At 36.6% G+C, this 12,555-nt stretch overlaps 1 protein-coding gene across 4 annotated transcripts in view; it reads right to left on the reverse strand.

The window, feature by feature from the left end:
• CRB1 (crumbs cell polarity complex component 1) overlaps positions 1 to 12,555 on the reverse strand; it is a 210,941-nt gene that overhangs the window by 41,097 nt on the left and 157,289 nt on the right. For 3 of the 4 annotated variants that reach the window (XM_003264508.2, XM_030818696.1, XM_012501946.2), the window contains 3 exons: positions 7,743 to 8,290; positions 6,132 to 6,297; positions 173 to 1,079 (listed from right to left, as the gene is read on the reverse strand). In XM_003264508.2, coding sequence (XP_003264556.1) covers positions 173 to 1,079; positions 6,132 to 6,297; positions 7,743 to 8,290 — 1,621 coding nt within the window. Of the gene's footprint in view, positions 1 to 172; positions 1,080 to 6,131; positions 6,298 to 6,637; positions 6,773 to 7,742; positions 8,291 to 12,555 lie in introns of all 4 variants that reach the window. The other variant, XM_012501945.2, reaches the window with a different exon arrangement.

Here is a 12,555-nt window from a genome sequence, read left to right on the forward strand (position 1 = left end):
TGGTAAGTGAGATCCTGTCTTAACATGACCAAATTGTGAAGGAAGCGACCAATGTCACCCTGTTCAGCACAATATATATGTATACCTTGAGGAGAGAGCTTTCCAATTTGACAAGAACAGTGATGCAGAGTACAGCTTCAAAGACCGAGCTTCATATGGACTTTATGCTCACCTGCAAAATTTTCCTGTAAAATTTCCAAAACAGAGGCAAGAATAGCCATTAGTATCACTAATGCAGGTGGCTCCATTTGCACACTGGTGACTCTGGCAGTTGTCTATATCCACTTCACAGTTCACACCAGTGTATCCAGGCTCACATGTGCAGTGGTAGGCTGCAACTCTGTCAGAGCAGTTGCCATGGATACAGGGATTTGAAAAGCATTCATCAATGTTGAGTTCACAGTGTTTCCCTGACCATCCCAAGGGACAGGAGCAATGATAAGAGCTATAGATGTCTTCACAGTTTCCTCCATGCAAACAGGGGTTAGAGTTGCAGACATTTAACTGCAAACAGCCAGTGACCACTGAATTGGTGGAGATTTTGAGAAATTGCTCTTCCTGAGGTTTATTAGTGAAACCATGAACATTTTCAAAGTAAGAGAGATAAATGCCTCCGATTTCTATTGTACTTAGACACCCTTGCAGGCCCTTTATATTGTCAATAGCTCCGTCACCCACATAAATATCTGTATTATCCTTCAAAAAGTTGAGGCTTCCAGTAGCAATTGTGCTGGTCACAAAAGGTGTTTGGTTGTCCACTTCCATTTGCCACCTGGAGGTCTGGGACAGTGGGTCTGTCATGGAAAGAGTCACTTCGTGCCATGTGCCATCATTCACTGACTGCAAACTTGTCAGACTTAGCATATAAAAGCTGTTGCCACTTTGCAATTGAAAGAATAATCTGGAATCTTGAATGCTAATATTAAGAAATTCAGGCTCTTTTTCTGCATGCAATATTATTACATTTGCATCCCTTGTTCTGAAACCAAATGTGATATTGGTGAGTTCTCTGGTAATATTCCCATTGCTTCTGAATAATGTTTGACTGCTTTGTCCATGAAAAACAGCATTTGCAATACCTAATGAGAGAAGGTGATAATAATCAACAACTTTATTAAATCTATACTTTGCTTAATTACCTTTATTAATAGTAATGATCATTGTGTTAATAACATTGCATATTGACTATTTGATACATGTTACATACTGTGCTAGTTGCTTTTATATTATTTCTAATATAAAACTTTTGAATACAGGTATTATTATTATCCCCATTTTATGGAAGAAGTTGAGACTCACAGAATTTAAGTAATTTTGTTCATGGTCATGTAATTAATAAATAACAAAACCAGAATGTGAAACCTGGATGGTCTGATAGCAAAACCAAAACTATACATTTCTTTTCCATTGAAATCCTAATGCATGCCAATTTTTATTTTGCATTTGCTCTCACAAATAAAGCATTGATAATTCATTTTACACATAAATAAATTGAGCAAAAAGAAATCACAAATCTAGCTATGGTGACACAGAAAATTAACAGTGGAGTCTGGCTTCTGATTAAGCTGACGAGTAGGCAGTTAAAAGTAGCATTCCAAATGACTGATTTACTTACCTGGTAAAACTCCAATTATGTGACAAGCTGCAAATTCTGTATCTACACCCAAGTACTTTCATATACAACCATATCAATTGCTCTCATGCTATATTTGAGCACAGCACTTTGGGCAATCCTATTGCATTTCTCTATTAAAAACATTTTTCCCCATTCTATAAGATGATTAATAAACAACTTGTTCTGTCTCTTAAAATATCTAATTCTATCTCAGCTTATGATCTCACGTAATATTTTCTTGAAAAAACAGAGCTACTGCAGATATCCATCAAATCTGTAAACCTAATATTATTTGGATCCACACTACATTCTATCCTGCTATAATAGATGTACTGTCTGTATTCCCACCAAGGTCAACTCTACCAGTTATGCACTGGGTCCTACTGATTTTCACCTTTTAAACATATTATTCCTCTATGCATTCTTTTTCTTTCTTGCATCATCAATTCCCCTTCCATTTTGTTGTTTCCCATCAATATACAAATATGTGTAATTGCTTTAATCTTAAAAAATAAAAATACACACAAAACAGTACCTTGACATCCCCCAATCTGCTGCTTTTTTGTCTATTTTATTTACCAGCAAAACTTAATAATTTTATATCCCCATGGTCTCACTCTATCATTCCTCATTTTCTCTTTTATATATGCCACTCAAGCTTTTGTCCCAGTCACTTCACTAAAATCACTTTCATGGTTATAATGAATGACCTCCATGTTACTCAATGCAGTGGCCAATTATCTATTCTTATTGTATCACACTTTTCAGTAGCAAATGACCTGAAAACACTATCATTACATTATCAGGCACTATACCCAACCACCATCATCTTTCATTAAGACTAATTACTTTTTAGTGTCCCTGCTTCTACTCCTCTGCAGATCAATATAACAACCACTGCTTAGTCAAGCTCCATTAGTTATCATCTAAAAAGAAATCCTAAATTCTAAACATAACCACAAGAGTGAACATGATCTGAGCCAGCTGTGGGTATAATCTCAGCTATCTGGGAGGCTGAGGAGGGTGGATAGCTCTAAGTCAGCGGTTTGAGACCATCCTGGGCAACATAATAAGACCCTGTCTCTCTTTAAAAAAAATATTCATGACAAAATTTTGCCATGTTAACAAAAAGCATCTACATGATCTGGCCCCTGATTAACTCTCCAATTCCAATTCATTCACAGGCCACAGCCACAATTTCTTTCCATTCATTGAAGATACACCAAGCTTGTTCCCAACGCAGGCCTTTTACACTTGCTGTTACTTATACCTAGAATATTATTTCCCCAGAGCTTCTTATACTTGGCTTTTTCTTTGTGTTAATATCACTCAAATGTTGCCTCCTCTGAGAAGCTTTTCCCTGAGTATCCAAGTTAAAAAAACTGCCTCCCTGCATTCACTGTCTATGCTTAATTTTCTCCATAGCTCCCATTACCACTTAAAATTATGTTTATTTGTTTACTTGTTCCTTCACTGTCTTTCTGCACTAGGACATAAGCTTTATAAAACCAAGGATCTTCTCTGTCTAGGTTATCACTAAATCCTTATGCCTAAGCCTGTGTGTCCCTGATGTATAGTAGGTGCTCAGTAAACATAATTAAATGAATACTCTATGAAAATAACTCCATCCTGTATCCTGAAAAGTGAGATAATGATTAGAAACCACAGCAGGAGCAAATTTCAGTGTATTATTCAAGTGTATTATTTGACTTAAATAAATCAATTCCTTTGATCTTATTGTTTTTTACTCTGTGTGTGTGTGTGTGTGTGTGTGTGTGTGTGTTTGTGTGTTTCAACCAGGTTTGGAGTTGGGAATTTAGGGGAAAAAAGAGCAACAAGTGTTTCATTACATGTTTTTAAGTAAATGTTAAAATGAAAAATCTCCAAAATTCTCCAACTATGAAATGAAGACTATGGTCTACAATGCTATATAAATATATTTATTAACTTTGCTGAGCACACTGAAATCATGTCTTCTGATCTGGGTAAAAACCACGATATACCTAATCACTTTTGTACTTCACCTTTTCTTTGGGGAACTTTGCCATAATAAGCACACCTGTATTTAAGGTGAGTTGTAAATGTTTAAATCTTGGTACGATACAGAGATAGAGATTATTAAAGTCCTAAAGGCAAACTCAGGGTAATTTATCAGCTGTACTCTCAAGGGTATCTTGTTCCATTAGACTTAATCTTTTCAATATATTTTGCTTGGAAAGAAAATATAATAGCGTCATAAGATTACATAAAATTAAAATTATGAGAATAGTGAAAGTGAATTCTGGGTTCATACCTGTCAATCAGAAAATTGATTTATAATTCCTATTGTACACCTATTTATTTACGTTTTCTCTCTTCACTAAGATAAGCTATACTTAAAAAATGCTACTGGGACTTTCTGGGGGTGTCAGAGTTGGACTTACTAGTCTTTTGCTATCGGCAATGTTGTAGCAGTAAAGGTTCACTTCACTTCTTTCTGACACATGTTTCTCCGGCTCCTAAACTGCTTGATGTGTAGATTGCAGAGCAGTGTGCATACTTTTTGGGGCTGCCACTGTTTTTAGAAATCCTATTCCCTTTTCCTGTGAAAATATTCAAAACGATTTGGACACCAGGTAGAACATAGCTGAGACTAACAACTTTAGTATTTCTATCAAAAGATCAACAGTAAAATTAATAATTAAGAAATTATTTTAGAATAATTAAAGAAGTAGAATGAAAAAGTATCATTTAAAATTTTGTGCCCCATTAAAAACCAATTTACATTCTTTATGCCAACTCATCATGTTTTCTATACATGTGTAGTACCTATTTCTTAAGTATGAAACATAAAAGTATATGTATTTTTCTTCCCCAAGTGTATATACAGCGTAATGTATTTCATACAGGTCTTTTAAATAATATGATTTTGAAGTATAGAAACATAAAAGTAAATACATTTTTTTCTTTTTCTCAGTTACTTCGGGGCCCAGTCTAGATAGTATGTCATTGCTACTGACCTTAAGCCAAACTATCCTCTAGTTCCATTCCATTATTTTAGTGCAGTATTTTTATTTTTATTTTGAGACAGGGTCTTGTTTTATTGCCCAGGCTAGAGTGCAGTGGTGTGATCCTAGCTTACTGCAGACTCAAATTCTTGGGCTCAAGCAATCCTTCCACTTCTGCCTCCTAAAGTGTTGGGATTATAGGCGTCAGTCACTGCATCCAGCATGTATTTTTTTTATAGTAAGCTGATAATGTACTTAATGTCCACAGCAGTTAAGTGAAAATATTAAGTAAATTTGAAGAAAATAATATCAATTTATTTATTTAACAAATATTGATGAGCAAGAAACCACATAGAAAATTTTCTTGCCTTGTGAAGCTTATATTCTCATGATGAAAGAGATGATAGACAAATATATCAATGCATATGTAACAAAATATCAAGGAACAATAAGAGATAAAAATAAAAATAAAGTCAAGTTGGAGGATGTTTGTGTAGAAACCTGAACGAAGTGACAAAGGTGACCTGTGGATCTCTGGGCTAAGAGAGTTCAGGAGGGAGGTGGTGGTGTGTGGGCCTGACTGTATGGAGCAAAAGAGAGAATGGAGTGAGAATATCGGAAGCACATTGCGGACAACACATTAAAGGATTTTTTTCTCCCTATTCTTTAAGGCAGAGAAATGGGATGGTAGCTGGTAGGAACAGGAGTGAGGGAGTGTCAAAAGAAATTTTTTGTAATGATGGAAAAATTGATACTGGTGTGTGGGAGAAAAGTTTTAGGAGCACAATCTTTGAATAAGGGGAAGAAATTAGAATTCAGTGCAAACTTAGAGGGTTGGCTATCAACTGGACTGTGCATTATTTGAAGTAGGTGAGAAGACAGAACATAAATAACAGTATAGTTAGTGGGTGGATATGTCAAAATTGTGAATACTGTATAGTATTCAAATTGCTAACATTTGGAAAATTGTGTTTTGTAGTACAGAAGATGGACAGGAAAACCTTTCACAGTGAGGGAAATTCTCATAGAAAACATTAATTGAGTGCCTAACATGTTTGATTATTTACAGATAAGGTCATAGAATCATCACAAAGGAACCGAAAAAGTAGAAAGTGTTCTCCTATTTTACAGGTGAGGAAGGTTTAGATGATGGAGATCACATGAATTGCCTGAGGCCTCATAGTTAATAAATGGCAATGTGTAACATGCACATATTTATTCTGTGTTCCCAGTAATGAGGGAAGGAAAGTCAAATATTACCTTGTTAATTCTTTTTTAGGAAATCAGCTTTAAATGATTAAGCATCTAGGTTTAGAGTTGCTGTGACCTCCATTTCCTATCCAGACACCCACCAAGGGCAGGATGAGGCAAGAGGCCAGTCAGGTTTATTAGCCTACTCTCATAGGGGAAACAAGCATAGATTAATTTAATAAGCTGGCTTTGTCTATACTCTTTTTCTGTGTTTGCTCTTGGAATAACTCAAATGTTGCAACTTAACCGGTGAGATGGTAGGTTTGAACTCTACCTACATTCAAATCCTTGAAGCACCGGCTGGCACTGGGCTCCGCGAGGACACGGGCTGAATCCACACCACTGAACCTCCTCACAGGCTTTCCCACTTGTGTGGGCAGGACAGGAACAGGAGAAGTCATCCCACAGGGAATGGCAAACACCTCCATTGTGACAGGGGTTGGACTGAGCAGAAAAGAAATCAAAGGTACAAAAAGCACTGGCAACTAAATAGAAAAATGTTGATGGTGAGACCACATATCTGTTATTTTAAAATGCTAATTTCCCTGCATCTTTACGTTTTAAACTTTTAATATCCATTGTTAACTAAATAGAATAAAAATGACTACTGCCATTACCAGCTCCTTTCTAAAAGGTCAGAGTGGTGGCAGAGAGAGAGAAAAGATATAAAATTGATCTATAGGACAAGGAGGATTTTTCAAGTATAGCAGCGTCCTCTGTAATTTACAAATTACCAGGCACTTTTTCACATGCACTAATTATCATTTGAGGAAGGGATTCTTACTCCTGGTTTTACAGATGATAAAAAGAAGGTGTTTCCTGTTGCCCAAGATCCTATACAGAAGTGAAACAGTGAAACTTGGTACCTAGGTCCTCTGGATCCCAACTCAGTGAGTGCCCTTCCCACATTGGTCTGCCTCTGAATCAGACACATAGTATTATTATTTGAGTTCTCATAAGGTTGCTCATAAAATGTACTCAAAATGAAAGTATTAAAAAAAATTTTTTAGAGCATGAACTGTGTTTGTCCTGGGTCTACTATTAACATATGATTCGGGCTAGTTACATAACCTTTCTAAACTTCAGTTGCTTTATCTGTAAATAACGTAAATTGGGACAACAACAATGCCTGCTTTCCACAGTAGTCCTTCAATAGAACTAAATGGATTAATCCATGTAAAATAGTGCCTAGTACATTGAAAATGTTCCACAACTATGTTATAATAATTCATTTGTGTATATTTAGAACCAAGCTTAGTGTAGGGCCATAGTTGGAGCTCAACAAATGCTCGACACACAGAAATGCATTTCCTTTTTTCCCTTTGAAAGGTCATGCAGAGCTGACAAGTTCTTGTATTTAAGCAGCTCTTAGAAGAGCACATAGAATATTTAAAGTAAAGCTTGGGCTTTGAGAAATTATATTTCAGAGGATTTCAACTACCAGAAGGAAATTATCTCTCAGATTTCTCTTGTTGTTGCTGACTTAATAAAATTTCAAAACAATAGTAGCTGGGCATTTCAAATAAAGTTAACAATATCACCTAAAAAGAGTTAATTTGGTTAAACCTCTGGGGTGCCATTAGGAGTTTAGGAATTGAAATATTATTATACTTAAGTAATTTGATTGCTGTGAGGGTGAGAGAAGCCTATAGCTGAAGTTACTTTGGTTAGTTAAATAGATCCCGATGCCAATAAGATCAAGGCCTCATTTCTATGGCTCAATGTAAATTTCACAGTCTTGTTGGAAAAATATAGATGAAATATTATTCTATGGTGGTGGGTCAGTAACATCATCTTTATATACAAAGAATGGTTTTAATAAGTTATCTTTTTAATAAAGTAAAAGTTTAACATACAGTATATACCTAGTTTGTATGAGTAATCATTACCTTGCAGCTGTTGTCTCCAGGACAGCCTTGGGTTACATTGACAAGAACTGGATTGAGAGATGCATCGTTTGTTGAATTTGGAAAGAATTCCAGATTTTGGTTGTTTAGTCTTACATCTTGGATACAGCCTTTGAAGAATCCACCATTAAGTTCAGTGTCTTGCTTGTCAGGTAGGCCACCAATGTAGATGACATCCCCCTTTTGGATTTTCCATGTAGAAGCAGAAATAAATCCTAGGTTTTGTGAAGATTGATACAGTTCAATTTTATTTGGCTTGATTTTCAAAGATATCAAGTGGACATTTCCATCATTAAGAACAAATTTTACTACTAATTTGGGAGAGTTTGGAGTCAGCATTGCTAGTCTGCCATGCTCTAGCCAGACACGGATATATTGATAAGTGCTGTTTTCCAAAGCTAGAAGTAAGCCTGATGGTTGAAGTGTTCGGACAAACATGGAGAGGCTGATGGTGTCTCCATAGCTCTCATCAAGAGTAAAGACAACATATCCAGTGGAGTCGTCCTGGCCAAATCTGCCTGCCACATACTCTTCAATGTCAAAATAGAGGAGGAGGAGGAAAAAAAAAAGAAACATCTTAAGGCTCAAAAGACAGAAGAGATGGAAGACGAAAATTATACATTTCACACACACATGCACACAGGCATATACACTCATACATAGCTTTTAAAGTTCAGGACAGGCTTATTAAATAGAATAATGATTTGGCCTCTTTCTTGGCTTCTGAGTTTACTTCATCCCTAAAATAACTGTATTTTGGTTTGTAGTTTACACTTGAGGCCCATTGATCACAAAACAGACCAAAAAGATCTCTGCATTGATAAACTAAATAATCTCCCCTTCGCTGCCCTAAAATATGGGCCTTAATGGTGGTATACCAGACACTACTATACTCCAACTTGGTGGAAGAAATTTTTGGACAAGGGCACTTCACGTAACCCTCTGCAAGTGGACTGTGCAGGCAGTCATAATCTTTGCTACGTAGAGGCACGCTGAAGCAAACATGTCACTAAACCTAATTATTCTTTGTAAAGAAATTTATTAGAACCTGGACTGTATTTGTCTCAAGTCTGCTATTAACATGTGATTTAGGCTAGTTACATAACCTTTCTAAACTTCACGTTTTTAATTGGTAAATAACATAAATTGAGACAACAATTCAAGAATTAGATGATTAAATCTTCTCTTGGGATGACATCTCACATAAGAAGCAAGGCAGTTGAGCAAGGAAAAAGAAAGACCCTTCCTTCTGTGGTCCTGGTTGGGAGTAGGAAAGGCACAGGAAACAGAGAACTACGGGCAAAGCTGAGTATTAAACCCACCATGCATTTCCTGTGGTCAGAGGAGTTAGTGATGCTCATATGTGGCAATGCTATTGATGTGCATCACCTCAAGAAAACTCTTGAGATGTATAAAAATAAAAACTGACATTGTAAAATATAGGTGACATGGTAGGAAGAAAACTTCCCATCCTCATCAAGCTTACATTCTAGTTGGAGGAAAGACACCAGACACAGACAAGGAAGCAAACTATATAATGTGTCAGATGGTGAGAAATCCTTTAGCATAAAATGTCAGGTAGAGAAAAGGAATAGGGCAATTTGGAGGGGTGGAATTATAATTTTAAATAGAACAATCAGGGAGGAACTCTGAGAAAGTGATATTTGAGCAAAAGCCCAAAGTTATACTACATTATCGTAGTAACTCAAGAGAGAAAAGATGGTGGCTTGGATCAGTGGTAATGTGAAAGTGGTGAAAAGTGGTCAGATTTTCAAAATATTTTGAAGGTAGACACAACAGAATTTTCTGGAGCAAGCTCATCTCTAAGGTTTTGGGCCTAAGCAACTGGAAGCATGGAGTTTCTGTTTGCAGAGATAGGGAAGAAAACTGGAGGAACAGATTTTTGGGTGAGGTGGGAGTCCATATTAAATTTGAGATGCCTTTTTCAATATTCAAGCAGAAGTGACTAGTGGGCAGTTGATACAGAAGTTCAGGCACGATGTTCTGATAATGTAGAATTTGTTGGTATACATCACCTTCCATCGGCCCTTCCTTCAACATTGGGAATCACATTTCAACATGAGATTTGGAGGGGGCATACATCCAAACCATAGTAGGTATTTAGAGCCATAAGACTGGATGAGATCACCAAGAGAGTGAGTATATAGAGAGAAAACGAGAGGTCCAAGAAGTAAGCCCTTGGACTTGATGCAAGAGTAGCCAGTAAGATGAGAGGAGAACCAAGGGAGAGTGGTGGCCCATAAGCCTGGTGAGAAAATAGTTTTTCAGGAGGAGGGAGTGTTTAATTGTGTTACTGGTATTGAGAAATCAAGTAAGATTCGGACTGAGAATTGACCATTGATTTTGCAATCTAGAAAGCATTAATAACTTGACAAGAGCACTGTCTTCAAGATATTGCTGTCTTCAAGATTTTATATCCCAGTACTAACCAGAAAAAAAGAGCATATTTCAGCATGTCTAAATGTCATCATATGGCCCAGCTGAAGTTTGGGCAAAGGTAAGACACATTTTAGTTTAGCTTAACTATAGTAAAACTTGCTTAGACAATCATCTTTGTTTGAAGATCTTCTGCATAAAAGGCTATATTTTCAGAACACTGACTTGATTTAATACAGGAACATTGCATTTTGAATCTGCATTTGGAGACCACCTGCTCCAGACAACTACCGGTAGCTTTCAAAAGTGTACTGTTAGATAAAATAACCCCTCTGAAGAGGTTAACATCTCTGAATACACTGCAGCACTTTCATATAAGATAAAATGCTTAATAAGAAAATTTGGCCCTTGCAGCCCCTGAGGTTTGAAGATATGCCCAGAATCACTCAACCTCAGGGGTAGTGGGGTGACTGCTGGTCACCCCAGGACGCCTTCAGCATCACTTTGTGGATCTGGATTAAAAGCCAAAACGCAGAGTATTTTTTTTTTCTCAGAAGCCTGACTCTTCAGCAATCCTATTCCTCAGAAATCACAAGCAACTAGTCAGCATGTGTGATTTGCTACATGATTTTAGAAACACCTGAAGACACATGACTTGGCTGTGCATTTGGAAGGGTGATACTCATACAAGTGGTTGACATGTCATGAGGAGGGACAACATATGCAGATGAAAAACAATTTTGGCAAGCTTTAATGATTGATGGAATACAACAAGATGAAATTTCACAAGAATAAGTAAGAGCCAGTTCTATCTAAATGTGCCTTATAAGTTCAGAGTGGGAGAAACAGGACTATGTGGCATCATGAGTGACAATGATACAAAGTGATGCAATCACGAATTGTGGCTGCCAAAAAGTCAATGTTGTATTAAGCCGAAAAACAGAAGCACATCTAGAATAAGGGAGGTTATGGCCCTGTGTGTCACTGTATCATCCAGCACATACAGACATCACATCTTAGAAGGAATACAAAGAAGCAAATATATTCCAAAACCTGCAAGCAGCTGATGAAGTGCCGGAAAACTATGTCATATGGCAAACATTAGAAGAAACGGGATGTTTAGCCTGAATAGAATTGATGGTTTAGATGGCTCAAGATACTTTTCTTCAGATATTAAGTATTCTCAAATAGCAGGCAAGTTGAGATTTTTATTTGCATGTCTTCCAGAAATGCAACATGGTCAATGAAGGAAAATAACGGGCAAATCCTATTTTATTTCAATATAAGGAAATAACTTTGGGGCAATTTTTGGCAAGATGGAGTCAGTGATCCCTCTATTTGTGAAGGTGTCTGAGCAGAGACTTGAGCCACTACATTTGGCAGGTACAATTGTGTTAAAAATTCAGTCACAGAATGAATCTTCTTCTATATCTAGGAAACTATAATTCTAAGAGAATAAAATTCTCAAAATCTAGGTATATGGCTGAAGAGAAGAGATATGTAAATTGCTTTTGTAAGTCAAATGTTCACCAGAGAGCAAGAGGTAGGTGATGCCATTTATTCTGAGTAGTAGTATCTTGAATGCTTCAAGTTCTTACAAACAGTCAACACAAGATATGCTGAGAGAAACTTATGGACACTTCTGTGAACTAAGCTTAGTTAAATACTTTTCAGCACTCTTTCTGTTGAGAAATTAGATTATTTTAAAAAGATCAACCTTGATATATTGGAAATCACTATGTCTTTTGTGTTTAGTCAGCCACCGAAATCCTCTATCCAGTCTCCTTTTCATTATAGTGTATACCATGGTTGGAAAACATTGAGCCAAATATGAGTGCAAGGCATGAATGGGCTGAAGTTTCCCTTTGTGCTTTTTAGTATGTCTCCTCCCTCTTGAATATACACGTACAGTAGCAGAAAGACTTCATGTTCTCATTACTGCTTAAAAGCATTGTTTGTAGTGGGAATAAACTCTCCAGGAAACATTCCTTCTAGATAACAGAAAATACAGAATATTTTAATTTTATAATGAAGAGGTGATATGAAAAATATAATTTTTCTTAAATTTATACCAAGAATTTTCAGAAAGAAAAGATTTTACAGAACTGTCTCTCTGTAAAGTGATCTTTTGAAGTCAAATATTTTCATGAGGGTTAAACAGTTTCAAATAATGTTGGAGTATAAGGAAACTGGGAGAAGCGGGGGAAGGGTAACCAATTCAGGAACTTGGTTTGAAAAGTTCATGGTTTTCCAAGTTGGATAAAATAAAGAAAACCAGAACCCACTGGATTGGCATCTCTTGAATCTATTTACTAGGACAGTTAACATCACCAAGGTCAGTATTAACCTCATGGGTCACTGCATCTGGAAGCCAGTCAAAATGAGTCAGCATCTGTTT

This window comes from Nomascus leucogenys, chromosome 9, assembly GCF_006542625.1.
Source record: "Nomascus leucogenys isolate Asia chromosome 9, Asia_NLE_v1, whole genome shotgun sequence".
NCBI lineage: Eukaryota > Metazoa > Chordata > Mammalia > Primates > Hylobatidae > Nomascus > Nomascus leucogenys.